The sequence below is a fragment of the Thermobia domestica genome, chromosome 4 (assembly GCF_964235325.1).
Source record: "Thermobia domestica chromosome 4, izTheDome1.hap1.1, whole genome shotgun sequence".
Taxonomy (NCBI): domain Eukaryota; kingdom Metazoa; phylum Arthropoda; class Insecta; order Zygentoma; family Lepismatidae; genus Thermobia; species Thermobia domestica.
The window spans coordinates 296,978,888-296,998,691 of record NC_137457.1 but is presented as its reverse complement, the minus strand read 5'-3'; the positions used below and the strand labels follow the sequence as shown (position 1 = coordinate 296,998,691).

General features: G+C 37.3%; 1 protein-coding gene across 6 annotated transcripts in view; it reads left to right on the top strand.

Annotated features, from left to right (window-relative positions):
- Window positions 1-19,804, top strand: part of LOC145684216 (protein lap4-like) — a 378,403-nt gene that overhangs the window by 157,230 nt on the left and 201,369 nt on the right. For all 6 annotated transcript variants that reach the window (XM_081756295.1, XM_081756294.1, XM_081756297.1 and 3 more), the window contains exon 3: window positions 17,346-17,424. In XM_081756295.1, coding sequence (XP_081612421.1) covers window positions 17,346-17,424 — 79 coding nt within the window. The remainder of the gene's footprint in view (window positions 1-17,345; window positions 17,425-19,804) is intronic.

The window sequence follows — 19,804 nt, the reverse complement described above, 5'->3', positions numbered from 1 at the left end:
ATGCTTTTTATTGCCTCGCTGCTGAACGAGACACTAAACTAAAATCAAATCAAATACAATAATTAAACAAGTATTTCAGTATTGTTTATATATTTGGCTTAGAAGGGTAGAACAACGGTTGGGAAAGATAAGAGAGTAGTTCGCGAATCTTCCTTAGGTTTAGAAAAATGAAAATTTGTATTTAGACTTATTTTAAATAATTGAAAGCGTTTCTCGACATATGAATAGATTCTTCTGCATTTTTTTTTCATATGAGACGAGATGGGCTCGCCCCGCACCACTATTTTCTATCACTTGGCCCGGTAGAAGTTTGCCGATAATGCATGCAGTGAGTGAACCATGATCTACGACCAGGCATACATATGTAGTGTTCCCCACAAGACAAGCTGCATTTTTCAATTCAAGACGAGAAGAAAACTTTTTCGAGTCTCGTGAGCGACACTGATTCATCCAAGTTTTGGATCTTGAAACCCTTTTCATTGTTACATGATTCATAGTAAATAACTTTAAATTGATAAAAGTGATTGTACGATCGCAATAAAGAGTACTTGTTAACGTTTAAATAATAAATATGGTTAATGTTGTTATACCACACACCCTTCGTGGACCTCTCATGATGCGGAAGGAGTCGGACCAATTCTAGGTAAAATTAAGATCAAAGCCAGGGCAGAACTTTTGTACATAAATTTACAAAACGAGACGGTGAAAGTTTCCCGACAGTTGATACGAAGCGAAAAACAATCCTTCGAAGATTAAAATAAGACAAGAATTTTACAAAAATTTACGAGATGCGACAAGAAAACCTTATTTCTCTTCTCATCTCATCTCGTATGCAACACTATAAACATAAAGTATAAGTGTAATATTCATTAAACCTCACTCTCCCCGTGCGAAGAACGGAGTTTGTGCTAGTCTCTTGTGAACGTATAATTTCGGTGTAAGTCTAGGTAACCGTTTTGCCTGGAAGAAATACTCTGAGGCACATATGTCCACTTTCCATTCGGGGCTCACTCGAATTCCGCCTCACAATCCTCAACAGAATCAAGCTCACTAATCGTAATTAGGCTTACGCTAGCCCAGACTTCCACCAAATCACACTTGAGCTTGCTATCTTCAATGGGTCTTGGGTTAGCTCATTTCGCGCTCATTGACCTTATTGATTTGCTCATGGAGGGCACGGGCTTGCTATTTTCAAAGATAATCGAATTCGCTTGTGTTTGGGCTCATTAGCTTCATTGAGGCTTGCGCTCGCTTGAACTCGGGCTCTGACTCGCAAAGACTCGGACCCTGATTCGCAGTTTAGTTACAAGAATTGGGCTCTAACTATTTACTTACAAGACTAGGCTCTGACTCGCTGCTTACTCACTAAACTCGGGCTCTGACTCACTGTTTGCTTACAAGATTCGGGTTTTGACTCGCAATTTACTTACAAGACTCGGACTCTGACTTGCTAATTACTTACAAGACTCGGGTTCTGATTCGTTATTTACTTACAAGACTCGGGCTCTGATTCGTTATTTACTTACAAGAATCGGGCTCTGATTCGTTATTTACTTACAAGATTTGGGCTCTGACTCATTATTTACTTACAAGACACGAGTTCTGACTCACTATTTACTTACAGACAAGACTTCGGTTCTGACTAACTGTTTACTTACAAAACTCTGACTCTGACTCGCTATTTACTTACAAGACGGACTCTGACTCGCTATTTATTTACAAGACTCAGACTCTCGAGCTTGAACATATCTTCTCTGAGTAGTGTTGCCCACGAGATGGAGTTTGGGCCTGTCTCGTCCCGAGAAGGTGCCATGCAAGTGCTGTATCGTATCGAAAAATGTACAGTTAGTCCCTTAGTTGTTTAAATTCGACATACATAAATTCATTATTTCGTAAGAAACTTTTGATATAACTAAAATTTACGAATGGTACTTACTGCACGTTCTGTTTTGAGGCATAACTGATTAAGCTATATACCTATTGTTGAACTGTTTTAGTTATTATTATACCATCAGGGTTTTAAGAATATGAGGTTCTGTGTGGTATTTGTAAAGCACATTATATAACTGAATTTTTGCATGGAAAATAAAATGAAATCTTTTACTTTTATGTCCCACGGTTTTGCCGTATAAGCTTAGAGGAGACAGTGACGGTGAGAATGAATGAAATGATGGAATTGAGAAAGAGGGAGGAAACGGGAGAACCCGTAGAAAACCGACTCATACAGTGCTTTTTCAAACATAAATTCCGCTTGACATGAGCTGTAATCAAACGAGAGACCCCACACATCAGGGGGAACGCTCTACCACTGAACCACCACAGATCCACGAGTTATTGTATTGTAGTATTATCAAACTTTTTTTTAACAGACTTGATTGAGGCTGCGGCAAAGGTTATGGCGAAAATTCGACTTGGATAAATTTCGATTTACGCAAAGAGCCCCGGAACGATCTGTTTACGTAAGTCGAGGACTGACTGTCTGTGTCTGTTTCAGTTGGAAGAGCTCTCACAAAATTTGTCTCGTAAGCAAGAGCTTGGAAGTTTTGAGGTGAAATGTAAGGACGAGTGAGTGGCCTGAGTTGAAGAAAAAATAAAAAGAAAGGGCTCAGAATAATTACAAATAATGAAGAGTTAGTTGGCGCCGTGGAAGCTATGTTGTGACCTAAAATTTTCCTTAAATAACACAATTTACATTGAAAACTACTGTCAAGTAGATTATCTCCAGTATGAACCAAGCATAAAAGATGAGATGCATTTTAAGAGAGTTATTGGTTATTGTTGTTAACTTGCATTGAGCAATGATGATTTCCGCCTGTTATTTCCATTGTCGGCGTGTTGTGTTAAGCAACAAATAATGCCACGAATCGTTGTGTGAAGAGATTGATCGCTGGGAAAAGAGTAAACAGACAGACAACAGCTAACTGTTGAGAATTGTTTGACTGATGGAAGTAGCCATTTGGTTTACCTTGTTCGTGCATTTCATTAAAGTTGGCGTAGCTGTTCTGATTTCCGTGGTTTATAAATCGTCCATAACAGTTGGAATAAAACTACAGTGAATACGAATCAGATATTAAAAAAATGAAAGTTTGTGATGATTGAAAGCTTTGATACCACATCAAGGCTGTACAATCTTGTTCAAAAAGTCGTGACCACCTACGTTGCTTTAGAAAGCATGTTCTGGCGACCGTGCGTAGAAGATTCTAATACGCACTTTGATTCCAAATGAATGCCTCAATTAATGAAAGAAAGCTCACTTTGATTCAGTTCACACTGTAGATAAGAATGTAGGACTTTTCAGAGAGAAGTGGATGGCAGTACATTTTAAACGAGATTGTATATGTGTCATATGACCGATGCTGAACGAGATAGCGTTATAATGTTTATGTAATAATCAAGAAACGGCTGCTCTGTGTATTCAGATGTAAGGCTCTTTATTTGGAAGTTTTAGTCTTATTTTCTCAGTTCTCAAAATACAGGGTGTTTCAAACTGACATCATAACCAAAATAGTCGTTTATGGTTATACTATTTATCTTTCTTGGTATATAATAGCCTCTTGCCAGTTTAAATTTAGGGAACCAGTAAACCATGTAGGACAAGATGTATAACTTCTAGGAGCTTGACGAGATAGGTAAGCAACCACAATAATACGTGGGATATTTGGGTTGCATAACTACACTTCCTGACAAACAGTGTGATGCCAGTTTGCTAACCAATCAAGATCGCCAACCTAGAACTGAACATAGGACTCACAAGTATTAAATGTTGTAAATACACATTCGTAATTGTAAAATCCATTGCAGAAAAGGAGATATGATACTTGAATAAGAAAATAAAAAAAAACACTAAAATTTCCTTTTTGCACCCCAAAATTGTCCTTTTATAAAAAAAATCCGAAAACGTCAGCTTTTTTCATCTCTAGTAGATATACAGTTTGTCTCATCTTTGTCCTTTTTTTTTCTACGTTAAATAATGATAATATTATAGGTGTATGATACATAAATGTATATTATACGTCTATAATACTATATAAACGTGTAATATATATAATGATAATAAATGTAGAATTCTAGACGTTATAGATAAGCATGTTCGGTACTATATCGTTGTTCAAAAATTGTGAAATGTCTAATTTAATTTTTGTGTAAGTTCTTAAACTAATTCATTTATGGCCATTGTTTTTTAATGCACATTTTAAAAATGTTTTAGTGCACTTTTTTCAAATAAAATTATACCACTTGTACTTTAATTTTCCTACTCTTCCGAAGTCATTAAGTTTTACTTGATTAATTCACAGAACTTTTTTTTTTGTGTATATGCGGAATTTTTAATAAAGAGTGGAAAGAATTTGTCCGTATTCCATTTGGATACAATTGGCCTTTATAATGGACATCAGATGGAATGTCGTCACCGTATAGAGCCATCTTTTAATGCAGAGAAGAATTTTTTAAAAAATGAAATGTCTTGTATTGTCTGTAGAAGTTGGTAGCTGTCTGAATAAAAAAAAAAAAGAAAAAAAAAGAAAGAAAGAAAAGGGTTGTTTTATTTTAAGTGAGGGCGATTATTCACTTGGAGAGCATAAGAGTTCGTTTCTGTCAAGCTTTTGTGTGGTGCATGGAGGCTTGTTTTTGTAACAACATGAATAAGCCTGTTATCTTTCTGTGATTTCACCGTTGCGGAAACGAACGAATGCAGTTGTGGGACGGTTCTTAGCAGCAGAGTTGTGAAGCGGTTTGACGTCAAGGAAACTTAGTGCTAAAGCTATCTGGTTGTATAGAACATTATATGTATATGACATGACGCTCCCGGAGTTGCGAAGAGGAAATTAGAAGTGGGTTCACTCAACAGTTACATAAGCTTTCTACAGAATGACGATGTATACGTAGGTATAAACAGATACCCTCTTTTGTTTTCGTGCTAGTTCGAAGGAAGCGTGCTACTTTTTGGAAAAAAGGAAGAGAAAGAAAAATGTCTTTACAGAGTTATTCGGGAGACTCTTGGATGAATTTCTGATACGGAGTCGTCAGTGCTGATAATGTCTTGGTTGAAGTGGCTATTTTCCAAAACGTGTAGTGATAGCTAAAGAGGACTTTCACGAAGATTGACGTGAATCGATTCATTTTTCTCCAGTGGTATAAAACAGTTTCTTTCGTTTCCATCTCCTGGGTTCTAGTAGAGTATTTTCAACCATTTAGAGTAATAAACAGACAAACGTTGTTCATTGGATCAGTAGGAGGCCAGACAATGCACGGGGCGGGACTTAAAGTGGAATGTTCCCGACAAGTGCTGTTAAAATTCGAATATTCCATTACTCGAATGCTTGAATAATGGATTCTTCGAGTTGCTCAGTAGTAGAGAGCTTATCTGTGGTGCGTAGGGTCCCTAGTTCGATCCCCGGCGAAGTAAGTTTGTTTAAGCAACTGTCAAATAACGAATTACTGCCCAGAATGACTTGAGATCATAGATTATTTATTCATGAAAAGGGAAACTTTAGGACTACATATACAAATGATGTTAGCACCATCTATTAGTGTGCAAACCAAGTTGCTTACCAAACAGCCCTCGTATTACTGTCGTCAAGTGTAACTACTCATATCCTCAACAGTGAGTATATTAAAGATATACTCCGCAAATAGACGGGACGTCCGTGCTCCTCACCTTTTAACAGTCTGAACATACTGTCAAAAGGAAATGTGACAATGAATTAAAATCTCTTAAGTATTCTCCCAATTGAGAACACAATTAATCCCTGATGATGTCATATTAATGTCATTTCTATCTTACGTATCCAAATGTAAATTTTATTTTAAATCAATCAATAAATAAACTGTAGTAAAACCAGTAAAGACGATGATGCGAAACTAAGGGCTAGTGAACTTCTTGAAGTAGGGAAAGCTATACAGTACAACCCCTCAAATCCGAACCCCGGAAATCCGAAAACTCGGAAAGTCCGAACACGTTCTCAGGAGAAAAAAAAAATAACTACAGCTGGAAAATGAAAAAAAAACAGATTTAATCACACAAATTTAGTTTTTTTAAGGTTTTAACATTTTTAGACTTAATGCTTATTCAAAATCATTATATAATTATATTCTTACAAGAAGACAGTTATAGATATGCGACAATCATTTTGGACATGAGTGTACACCCGCCAGTCAAGGTCACTGCCCTTTCGACCACTGGGTCACCCTGTCTAACCTCAGTCGTTGTTTTACCGCCAATTCAGTGACGAAATAAGTACGTAATATTATTTCCCGGGTAATCCGAACCCCCCCCCCCCAGAAATCCGAACAGGCTTCAGCCCCAGTTAGTTCGGATTTGAGGGGTTGTACTGTATATCCTTTTACGACAAGCAACCAATAATGCTTTGCTACTGTGCAGGTTGCATAGAAGCTAGGGAATGCAGATTTTTAGACGGTAGAGAACGCTAAACTCAATGTTACCGTGAAGATGTTAAAGATTGACTCCAGTAATAAGCTGGGCCGAGATAGATCACTCTAGCTATTACAAAAACCAGAATCATAAAGTTCGCTTTCATTTAGAGTTATCGTGTAAAGTAATGGACATAAGGAGGTACTAACATTACAATGTTATAAAGCCCACTGGCATGATTGTAATAAACAGTGATAATTTCAGACGATTGCTTCCGGAAGAAATTTCAGTACACACAGGGTGAAAATGGTAGCGTGTAAATATAGGTAACTCTTTATTTATTACCGGAGTTCCTTTGTGGCTAAGCGGTTAGCGCACGTGCCTTTGGCATAGGAGACTCGGTTTCGATTCTCAGTGGGAGCTCATGTTCGGATTCCACGTTAATCAGTAGGTCCATCCATACCTCATATAGCCTCGTTGCTGAAAGGGACGTTAAACTCAAAATCAACTCAGCCCAACTCTTATTGATTACCATCAGAGATTTGCCTCCGTGGAGGATTTCGCAGTTCCGGAGGAGGTCCAGGGAAATCATCACTTCTAATAAATAATGCATTGTTATTGGTAATTACAACAGCTGATACTTTCCCTAGGTTAATCGTTTTAACGTTTTTATTGTATTGAAAGTAACTACTAAAGTTGAATCAGCTCAAAATGATATTGAGGGGGAAAAAGTTGAAATTCACTTGCTGTAGAAGTTTTGTACTGACAGTTTTTATAGTGAGGAAAGAAAAGGATGCATATGACTAACCTTGGATTGACAGAGATTTCTGTCAGTGGGCCGCATGCATGTAATTTGAAGCAATGATGCGTAATGCATGAATCTGGACGAGCGAGGACCAGTAGTTGACTGCCATCTATGTGTTGGACTCGGAACTACAGTGGCCATTCACCCGCGAGCCACACGCTCTACTCTCGTTCGAACCCCCTGCTATGTTGCCATGTATTATATGCAAACGAATCTTGTTGCATTTTGCTCTCGTGTAGAAAAATTAAAATAAAATTTGTATAAAATACATGACGTTTTTATCTAAAGACAATCTTAGTTTTAATACCTGACCTTGCTCAACAAGAAGTCAGTCTTTTCTAAGCCTTCTCTCCTGAGTTTTATTTAATTCATCATTTAAATAAGGCATCATGTTTCCAGGTGTGACGGGTTAAGCAGTAATAATAATAATAATAATAAAAACTACTGTATATTTCAAAATTAATAAGGTTCAGCGCAATATTCAAGAAGCATTAATACCTTGATAATGCAATAACTCTCATTCGTGCAACTCCCACATAAGGGTCCAGCTTGTTTGGAACTATATTTACAGAAGTTGTTTTTCACCGAGAATTCGAGTAAGAATGGTTCCGTGCGGATAATTTCTTGGATCCTTGGTTATGGTTTCAAATTTACGTGCTTCTTCCTATTTAAGCTGTGATCTATAGCTAACGTAAGTTCTGCATCACATGAGTTCTCCCACCAGAAATAGAACTCGGGTATTCCATTCCAATAGCGAGAGCATTAACTAGGGGCTGCTCGCTGAGTTGATTTTGGGTTTAACTTCACTTTCAGCAACGAGGCTATATGAGACGGAACCTACTGATTGATGTGGAATCCGAACCACATGAGCTCCCGCCGGGAATGGAATAGGGGCTGCTCGTGTTGGCAAATGTAAGTAAAATTTATTTTTGTCCACTTCCATCTCTCTATATATAAAACAGTAAATTCACTGATTCTCCCATTAGCAGATCTCCGAAACTATAACGCGTTAGACAACGTGAACAGTTTGTATACATACTGTTCTTGGGCGTGTGTTTTCGTTCACTAAATATCCGAAGGCGTACAAGCTTGAAATTTTGTACAGAATGGCGCGGACCGACTGACACATTTGAAAGTTGAAAAAAATGAAATTAAGTCTTTAAGTTTTACGTCCCACGGTTATGCCGGCTAGACTAAAGGATACGGTAATTATGAGAAATGTATGAAATGGTGGAATGAAAACGTGGGAACGGGAGAACTCGGGAAAACACGTACAGGGTGTGTGTCCACCACAAAGTTTGCTTGGCGCAAGCTGGGATCGAACCAAGGACCCCATGTACCAGAGATAACATTTCAAAGTTGAATATTGCGCAGGCGCGATAGTTTGGAGTGGGTTACGAGTGGGAAATTGGAAGAGAATAGGATGCTGTTTTTACAGAAATACCATAACGACTACCATGGCATTCTTGGAACGTTGAACCATGTTTTCTGTATTCGTACTTGTTATGAAACGAAGTCGGTCATTAAAGTGCAGCGATTGTTGAGACATTTCATTGCTACCTTACATTGCGCTAAAAGTCTATTGTAACTGTTACAGTGTTCTTATGAAATGTCATTCTATGCACTTTCCATCCCCCAGCCGCAATCCATTCCAAGCTACGGCGCCTGCACATTATTCAATTTTAAAATGTGTCAGTCGGCTCGGTGCCACCCTGTATCTGCTTGTACGAACGCAACTCTCAATTGGGGAAAGGGGGCGTGTTGACATTTTTTCTCCGTTCTCCGGATCTGCGAAACCACTAGGCATAAAACCATCGTTATTTATTCGACTCAGTCTTCATTTTTAAATATTTTGCATTTGCATAAACATTATTATTTTCATGTGAAGAACGAGCATTTCAACTGGTATAAAAATACGGTAGGAGTAAGACACCCTGAACGCTCCTAGAGGTGGAGGTGGGAAGGGACGACATGTAGAAATAATCGAAAAGTTCGATCGAATCCCTAGTTTTTTGGGGTCGCTGAGATGAATAGCGACACTTCCGATACCGTTTAAGTGCAGGTTCAACCTTTTTCTGAATCAGAAAAACGACTGACCTGTTTGAACATAGTTAGTATCCACCTGTAGCTGGGATATTTTTCATTCCACTTTGATTACAGCGCATATTGTAAGGGGTAGGGGTGTATGTCAAAAGTAGAGTATCTTGCGGATTTTTATCGTTACATTTTCATTGAAATTCGTATCGAAAGAGTGAAGGGAATTCAAATATTCTCCATAAACCTGTTTTCTCGGTGCGAAGAATGGGCATTTCAGCTAGCTTTAACATAAAAGATAACGTTAAGAATTTTTTTTTTCTGGCCAGCAGAATTAGCACGTAATTTAACAACGTGAAGTGCAAACAATACGATTTTATTTATTTTCAATGTGAAATTATTAGCTATTTCAATAAAATTTACTATATTAATATTTTATCAGAGCTTACGTTGTATCTTATAGGAATTATTAAGATATTTGAACTGAGAGTTCTTGAAAGGTGAAAAAGGCATTCTAATCGTTAAATTGGATCGGATCATTGAATACGTGTGTGTGTGTAATAGGTAATATATTCCGAAGGATAAAGCAACATCAAACAGCTGTGCGAAGGCAACCAGCTGTGCTGCGAGAGAGCGCTCCAGATCGCGTGGGGGAGTCTGTCTCTCTTTGTGCTACTCTAGAAATTGCTTAGTGTAGCATTCACCAACTGAGTGTATTGCTTGTGTGAATCCCCCCTCTCTTTTTTCTCTTTGTGCAAAAGAATTTCCTTGTTGTTTTCAGTGCTAAGTCTGATTAACTACTCTTTGCTAAAATAGATATAAAAATTACTTTTAAAAAAATGAAGTGAATATGATATCAAAGAGACTGCTCCCTTGTAGACGAAGTCCTGGTTTTGATTCCGGATAGAAATAGCGTACATCTCATTGAGGGAAAAAAATGATATATTTTAACGTCCCACGATTTTGACCTTTGAACTAAAGGAAATTGATAATTGTAGAAGAATTAATGGACTAAGGAAGTGGGGGAAAATGAAAGAACTCCAAGAAAATCTACGCAAATGTTATGCACCACAAACTCATCTGTCTTGGGATCAGACCACCCTGTACTACTGAGCCAGCGTGGTCCAACATGTGATTCAAGTCTAACAAAATAGTTCCCGAAAGAGACAAATTCAATTAAGGGAAAAAGAAAATTATAAATTATCTAAGAAAAGCTTCAGTTATTTTTTTAATTAAAAGCTCAGTGGTAGAGCGTTCAGCTGTGGTGCATAGAGTCCCTGTTTCGATCTTCTTTCACGCCAAGTGAACCGTGGTGGACAAACGGTGTGCGTGGGTTTTCTCGGGGTTGTCCCGTTTCCCCCCTTTCATTCCACAATTTTGATTAATTTCTCATTGTTACCGTCTCCTGTAGTGTACACGGCATAATCATGGGACTTAAAACTGAAAGATCTCATTTCATTTTTGAATTAAAATATCGAATGTAGCATCCTATTCCAAATGGATTGAGTTAATTAACCACGTAAGTGTATTGTTTTATTCGCCTGCTAATGATCCCGCAGTGGGTATTTAAATCTTTACGTTGTCTCGTTCAAACCATTTAAATTTTAAAAGTGTGCAAAATTTACGTAACGTACAATTATAAATAATGCATAAAATGAAAGAGCACAGTTTTTGCTACAAGTGTTCAATGTGATCACCATTCATCACATGTCACACATCGAATCGATAGGTGTGAAACGCCTGGGTGTGGCCTGGCCATAACTTTCCGCCTGGATATGGCACAAAATTTACGTAAATTTTGTACACCTTTTAAAATTTAAATGGATTGAGGAAGACAGCGTAGAGATTTAAATACCCACTGCGGGATCATTAGCAGGCGAATAAAACAATTAATACACTTATGTGGTTAATTAACTCAATTCATTTGGAATAGGATACTAAATTGGATATTTTAATTCAAGAAAAAAAAAACTTTTAAAATGATTCGTACGTTCCATTTAAATGAATAACCTGTTTTTAGATACAATTCAATGAAACATACATTTACATACATCAAATCCAGTGCCGTAGCCATAAAGTCGCCAAAGATGACTCATACACACAAGCATGCGTATATATGATTGACCATTATTTTGTAACACCCTCGTACATTTTAAACTAAACCACTGAAATTGTGTACCAATCAAATATCGACAGGGGGACATTGTTTGTCATACTCTGTGGTTGCCAACCCAACATTATATTATTTCAAGTAGCACTGTGTCAGGTTATTACGTATTTCTATTGCGACCAAATATTTTTAGCTTGACGATAGACCATATGCATAAATTAGATCTGTAGGAGAAAAATGCGACCAATCCTGAAATTTCGTGGCTTGTATATACAATAAAGTAGGAGCTTAATAATATTCTTTTGTAAAATCTTAGAACATCCACTTTCTTTTTTAATGTTTCTATTCGCACCCACAGATAAGTTTTGACGCATATGTTACAGAGAAAGAGCTAAACAAAAAAGGTAATAACACAACAAACAGCTAGTTAGCTAAAGTCTAATAGAGGGTTGAAAATAGTGTTTCTCTTAACGACCAAACGACCATACAATACAAGTTTTTTCTAAGTTGTAACATTGGGATCACAAATGAACGTACTGTCATGTAAGGAAAATTCATTTTCAGTATCACTACACCATAGCGGGAGGGGGGGGCTTAAGCTGGTTTGTCCCCTTTCCGTCAATGCTACTGATCAAATTCACTGTGCTTCGACTATCGCATGATGTGTCAATACGTCTGAGCTACTTAAAAAGTTAGGCCGAAATATCTAAGATGGGCGGGACTCATGGTAGAATGTAAAATAGAGGCGTATGAGGAAGATCCTTAGGTAGGTGGAGATGATTGGAGGACAATGCAGAATAAAGTCTAGGGAGATTGGCACTTCAGTGGATTTTTTTTTTTTTTAAATCAGGATCAGTTAAAGTGCTTTTGTTTCTGCAGCGATGAATGCAGAGTTAGTTTACCCTGTGGATAGAAATACTGGTATAGGTTCTGCTACCCTTCGGAATATATATATCTCATAACTTCGTGTCTTCCTTCAGTTACTAGGAAATCGGGTTTTAGAAATTATCGTAAGGCTCCGGATTGTTTCCGTAAACTAGAAAGGAAATATATTACTTGAATACATTAGCATCTCTATTTTGTATCTTTTCACGATCAGAATTGTGAATTTTATCACAGAATATCGATAGCTAAGTTACTGAGTTGTTTTAGTTTATGTAAAGTACTAGATTTTTTTTTAAAAGCATGTGTAGTCCTTGATCGCCAATTAACACGTAAGGAAGTTCTGTTTGTTTTCATTCCATTTAATAGAGTTTATCATCTCTCGAAACGTGGATTGGCGTGTGTTTCTACATTTTTGTATATTTGGAGCATGATATTGCTTTCCGAGCTATTTTGGGATTACTGAATGAAATTTACTTCAAACTGTTTGTTTATAAGAACAACTTGTGTTTGGGTACTCACATTAAAAGCTGTATGTATTGAGCAAAGTCTTGCTTTTTCGTTGTCAGCTATTAACACAAAACAAGACTTTGGTCATGTAATGTCCCAGTTGGTAATTATTATTAGTGTACATCTGTACTTATAGTCAAGATGGCGTTTGATGAAGTACAGAACAAGGCTTAACTTCTGAGAGAATATTCTTCGTGAGTGTCATTTTGTCAACTATAGAAGTAAAAGGAGAAAAGAACCTTATGGTTCTTGGTGTAGCTCATGAAAGTATGTAGCCAGCTGTAAAGTAGCTGATATATACAGTTTTCGGTTTTTAGGTCAGAGTCAGCAGTCTTAAACTCGCATGTACGAAACTCAAAGGGTTTAACCTAATTAGACTGCGATTTTAAATTGGATGATGTATGGTGAGCACATCAAATCGGCGTTGATTCTGGCTTTCTTGGCAGGAGTTCGTTACTTCTTTATTCAGGTAGATTCCAGTTGTCCTCACAACATTGTCTGAAGTCTGTACTGCCAGCACACTGATTTTCCTCAGTAGTCACTTTCTTTTATGTACTTGCCCGACTCCCAACTACTTGACCGAAAACCAGTAGGCGGGTGCAGCTAGGGCGCTGTTGTGCACGGAAGCCGAATTGACTTTTGACCTTGAACTTCCTCACGACGACCAATCCTCTTCAGTGACGTAGCCAACGCTGTGATATGGTAATGCAATTTGACAAACGTCCTCTATATTCATCTAAGCAGCTGTATTAGAACAACTAAAATTATTGACATGTAACTTTGAATTACCAAATTCATATCTCAGAGTAATATCAGACCTTATGGAGATAAATAAGGAGACTGATTACCAAGTAGTAACGGAAGATTTAGAGAAATGGGAACTGTGGGAGCTTGTCCCCATAAACATTTTTCAACAGCTCAAGTGTTTTTCGTTGGAGTTTTCTCTAAGCGCACATAGAACTTGATATTAATTCTTCGTTCATTGTTGAAACGGTGACGAGGTATCACAATCTAATCGTCTTTGTTCCACCACACAGAGAATTGGCGACCCTCCGAGCTGGAAATTGGATACACCTGTTTTGAAGGTCACTCTCAAGATTCAGAACTATGAAGAACTTGTTGATAAGAATTGACATCGGCCGCGGTGGCTCAGTGGTAGAGCATTCACCTCTGGTGCATGGAGTCCCTGGTTCGATTCCAGATCGCGCCAGGTGAACTTTGTGGTGGAGAAACACCATGTTTGTCGGTTTCCTCGGGGTTCTCCCACTTTCTTTATTCCACTATTTCATTCATTTCTCATCATCACCGTCACCTTTAGCCTAGCCGGCATATGGGACGTGAAACTCAAAGATTTCATTTTTTTTTCAAAATTAACATCGGAGCAAAAAAAAAAAAAAGTTTCTTTTCGTAATTGGCGAATTCCGTTTTCAGTAATTCATATTGGAATACACTTGTTTAATTCATATACCGACAAATATATGCCGTCTTAGGCAGAATTTGATAAATATTTCACTGCATTTGATTAATGAACATTTCTCATTATTATTATTATTATTATTATTATTATTATTATTATTATTATTATTATTATTATTATTATTATTATAACTTTTCCTTTTATTTCTGAAGTTAGGATATTTATTTCGCAAGTTGAAATTTTGTATGTTAAGCATCTACTTGAGATTTATTTATTGATTTTGGAATACCCGATAATTATTTCAAGATTTTTTTTAAAAGTTCCATTACTGTTGAAATGATTCAAGGTTTTTAAATGTTTTTATTTGTTGTATTTGTACCGAGCTTGACGCATTCCCCTCCTCTGTCTGTTTAACGTCCTAACCTCATGTTGAAAGGACGTTATTTACAAGCAGGTGAGGCATTTCTCTGTGTGGTGATTACTTCCATGAATGACAAAACGGTTGAACACTCTGCGCTTTTACTTGCTCTAAACAAGTCGTGAGAAGTTGTCCCTGTATGTCATGTGGTTAAGATGTGGAAATTAGAGTGATGGAATGGTGGAGGGGGGTATTGCGGCATACACCGCAAGAGAAGTTGTTAGCTCACCAAATTTACAAACACATCTTTCCACATTCATCTGGTTCTAACTGCAGGTTAATAAAAAGAGAAAGATATTCACTTGTCTAAATGTGATTGCTACAGTTGTTCGAGCTCTGTTACCGAAAGCGGGTACCATTCATTACCGGTAACCTCACATGTGTATTATGAATATCATTTTGCTTTTCTTTTTTATCTTTGCAATCTATTTGTCTATCTATTTAAAAAACGAAAGTCATTATGTTTGAGATTTAAAACTCTTAAACCACCCGACCGATCTCGACCAACATTTTCAACATAGGTGATGTTCGGGCCTGGGACGGTACAACGTAGGATTTGGGGAGGGAGGAGATATATAAAAATAAATAAAACTTAACTCTTGAAGCACGAGACCGATCTCGATCAAATTTGACACATAGATGAGTTTCGGGCATGAGTTTTTTTTTTTTTTTTTATCATTTCACTTGGACGGTGCAACTTAAGGAAGGGGGGAGATATTTAAAAATGATCGAAAATGACCGATATTTATTTATTTATTTATTTACTAAGTTTCACACAGTAGAAGGCCATTTAACTGAAACTGAACATCAATAACATTGAAAACACAAATATGAAAAAAAAAAAAAGAGAAAAGAAAACAAATAAAAGAAAGTTCGCCTCTAAATTGACAATATTCTGTTCAGTTGACTTCTAAAGTTTTATCCAGTAGTAAAAATGTTGAAACCTGTTGAAACTATGTTATAATCTTGCGCTAGTCTCTAAACAAGCAGCGTTTTACGAATCCATAGTTTTCGGGTTCGCTGAGAACAACAGTGACACTTCCGATGTCGTTTAAATCCAAATTAAGCCTCCGCAACGTGGAGAGGGCGAGATATATAAAAATAATAGAGAATGACCGATATTAGTGTCAAATCTATAATTTTCGGGCTGGCTGAGACGCACAATGACACTTTCGATGCTGTTTAAATCCAAATTCACCCTTTTATGTCCAAAATGAAACGTATTCTCCCCTGTGAGAAGCGGACAATCTGTTAGTAATGTATATACCATTCTATCTGTTATGACTTTGTACTTTTCTAGGACCGGGCTGTAGAAAAAGACCGAAAATTCTACAGTAGTATTATCATTTAAGGAAAAAATGTTCACAAGTGAGACGTTATCAATTAATAAATTTATGTAAGCTAAACAAACAGTGATACGGGTGAGTGTAAATCTTCATGCGGCACTTAAATAATTATTTTAGTAAACGTAAAAAATTGATGTTTCACGATGACTATGCCATGTTTTAAATTAAAACCGATATCGAAGTATAACCTCATCTTAACAAACTTTTGAGTGGGCCATTAACAAGAAAAGCAATACACAGTATTGTTCGAATCGATTCGATTTCTAGTTTTAGCGTTCCTTTCAGCAGTGAGGCTGGCTATATGAGACACGGACCTACAGCTTAACGTGGGATCCGAACCACATGTGGGCTCCCGCCGCTAATCGAACCCAGGTCTACCACGTCAAAGACATGCACGTTAACCGCTTAGCCACGAGGGAACTCTGCATAGTATTGTTATCGAGATAAAATCATAAAAAGACGGTATTTTTCTTTTTTACTTAACTGTAATATTGTTCAAAGGTAAAACATATCAATCGATAGACGACATCGAGCTGAACAATATAACATACTTCAGGATAAGTTCTCATGCGTAGTTTTCGAGAAAATGAAGAGAATAGTAATTTTAAGGCGTTGAAAATTGTGTCGTTCGTTGCCAATTTGGTGCAATTTTTAGTTTTTATTCTACTGGGATATATATTGTTTTTAAAGTTGTGAAAAGTATATAAAAATATTTACGTAACAGATTGTAACTTTCAGGTATCTTAATACTGACGCACATACTACTTGTAAACAGTGACGGCGCCAGTTTTTAATTTCTTTCGGGGAGCAAGCGAATGGGCAGAGACATTTTCGCCGGACAGTTATTTTTTTTTTGTGTGTGTGTGTTTGTGTGTGTGTACCGAAAGTAATAGATTTGTATTATTTGACCTACATTAGAATATAACATGTCTGGAAGCAGACGATGTCATTGGGGATGCATTTGCCCCCCGCCCCCCACTAGCGTCGTCACTGCTTGTAAACTTAACAAAAATGACTCAAAATCCATGGTTTGGAGTCCATACCATAAACCACACTTCGCGACTTCTAACAAACTTCACTTAAAGACAATGAAATGATGAAATCATCTTTTATTTGGGCGTGTTCTCAATGTAAACGGAGCTCGTCGTATTTTTTTTGAACCTAAATATTGCCCATTGGTATTATACAATTCCAGATACATAAAGGAATCAGTCGATGTCATTTACTTAAAAAAAAAAAATGACCTTTGACATGTGTATTCGAATGTATTTGGTCGAAAGATGATTCAGTTCCCTTTTGATAAATGAGTAACTTTTAGTAAATTTAGTGAAAGTTTGAACATATCAAGGTATGACTTACGAATAGGATTTTATATATAATTGTTTAATGTAAAAGATTTCATTTCATATGTACAGGATTCCTTGATCTAAGTTGTATTTTTCTTGTTTTTCAGACATTCCCGACATCCCCGATAATATTAAAAACCTGCGCGCCCTGCAGGTAGCGGACTTCAGCAGTAATCCCATCCCGAGGTAAGTGTATTTTTTTATTTTATTTTTTTAAAATAGTATTCCATATAGACACTTGAAAAACAAATCGAATTCATCGCTGTTGTGATTTGCTATCTTACTTGAATAAACATAAATTTTGCTTTTGCCACTTCAGCATCATTGGAGGAATTATTTTGAGTATATGTGATGAATTTTGACAATCATTCAGGAAAGCCCACAGGATTTTTTTCAGGAAGGGGGAGGCAAGAAAGCAGAAGCGCAGTCACGAATACCACACTCCACATATTCACATAATTGTTAATGTAAAACACTTTTTATTCACATCATATAACTTTATTAATTACAGTAAATATATGTAATGTTTAATATAAAATATATTAAATATACCGAGTGTGCAAAACTTAAGGACGAAAGAAGTTTCACATGTGTCCCTCCCAAGTGTCATTGATCGGTGGAACTTAACCACACGTAGAAAGTAGTGCTACATAATAATACAGGAAGAAACACATGATTAGAACAAAAGTGGCACTTTCATATACAGAAACAGTAAATTACACAGAAGTCACTGCGACTGATGATAGCCCCTTCATTACATTACAGAAGTAGTGAAATAGTCCTTTGAAGAGTGTGGTCACCATGAACATTTGAACCATTGCTCTGAAACATTCTTCATGCTATTCACAAGGTTGGTAATGAGTTGCAATCTTCCACCAGCGCAGTTAACAACTGCTGGATAATCCTTGGTGTATAAGGACGTACTACAACGTCTTATAACATCCCACACATGTTTGATGAGGTTCAAGTCAAGAGAACGAACAAGTCAGTCAATACGCACTATATCCTCTCATTCCAAGAGCTCCGCTACCTGCGCTGTTCGATGCGGTCGCGCATTATCATCCATGAAGTTGGGACCGACGGAACCTCTGAAAAGAAGCACATGGGGAAGGAAATAAAGTGTCACAATAACGTTGATTGTTGAGTGTAACAGCATTCGAAAGTTTAGAGGTGGGTGTGTCTATGCTTCATTATGTCTCCCCACACAAGAACACCTGGACCACCATAATGATGATGTTCAATAATGTTTCTGGGTTCATTTGCGTGTTTCTACTTCTTGCCAAGTGAATGTACGTTCAGAATCACTACTTAGATTGGACCTGCTAGTATCTGAGAAGAGAACGCGACCCCATTCCTCCTCGATCCAGTCCTGATGTTCTTGGCACCACCACAAACTGTGCCGTCGATGTGTGGGTATCAACAGAATAAATCTGATGGCCGTCGGGCAGAGAGACCAGGTTCATGTAGTTCGACGTTCCATTTTAAAGCATGAGATAAAGACGCCTTTCAGTCCAGTTAAATGTGTTTATAGTTGCACCTGCTGTTTGATGCCATCCCTTCTTGCTTGTTTTACGATGTAGCGGTCGTCCTGGACTGTAGTTGACCGTGATTAACCACCAGAATTCCTTCGCACAGTATTGCTTGTGGTTCGGAACGATCCGTATGAACGTGCTACAATGCTGTGGACAATAATCAAACTCCTGGGTGACTCTCGTCGTACTTCGTTCATCTGTCAGTTTTCTGATGATTCTTCTCGGTGTTAAGACATCCAAATATTGTTTCCAAGCCATATTATTATAAGTAACACTGGAACAAGCACAATAGCTATTGGACTGACAGTCTTATCCCTTTCGTTCAACTGTTTCGTGTTCAGAAGCGCATCCATTCGGCGCTACGGTCACGCTGACGTCACGCCATGTAACGTCTTGCCCCGTGGGTACATGTAGGGGACCTCTGGCAACATGCTGCCGGTTTTTATTCATTTCATTGATTACGCAATATCCCGTCCTTCAAGTTTTGCACACACACTATTGTACTATAGTTGTCAGAATGAGGAAATCTTATATGTTTTAACATATTTCGAAGAACTGAAATCTTGTGTGAAAATTCAGGGGAGGGCAAACGTCTATTACCTGCGTATTAATGTCATTGGACAATTTAATGACATTGGATCAAATACGATTCACTGGTTCCGTCATCACGTTTTCATTGATAGAGCGGTAGTACAGTTAATTGCATATATAGTATAAGTCGCAAAACCAAAGAATGAATGTTATTCCATAGAGTAGAAGTTTATGAAAACCTCCAGTTGCTAAAATATTCTTCTTCAGTATTTAGAGTGACCATATTCCAATTAATATTGGATTCCGGTTCTTAATGTCTAAGCTTTTCCCTTAAATTTACTCAGATGTGAAACCTGATACAGTACAGTGCGAAACTTTATTATTTTCAACAGGGATGTAGATATAATCATTTTGTTGATAGCATGATGCGTATCAGTAAGGATTTGGGATTGCAAGAAAATTCTTCAAGATCGTAATTTTAGGGAAATGGGTAAGGTATACAG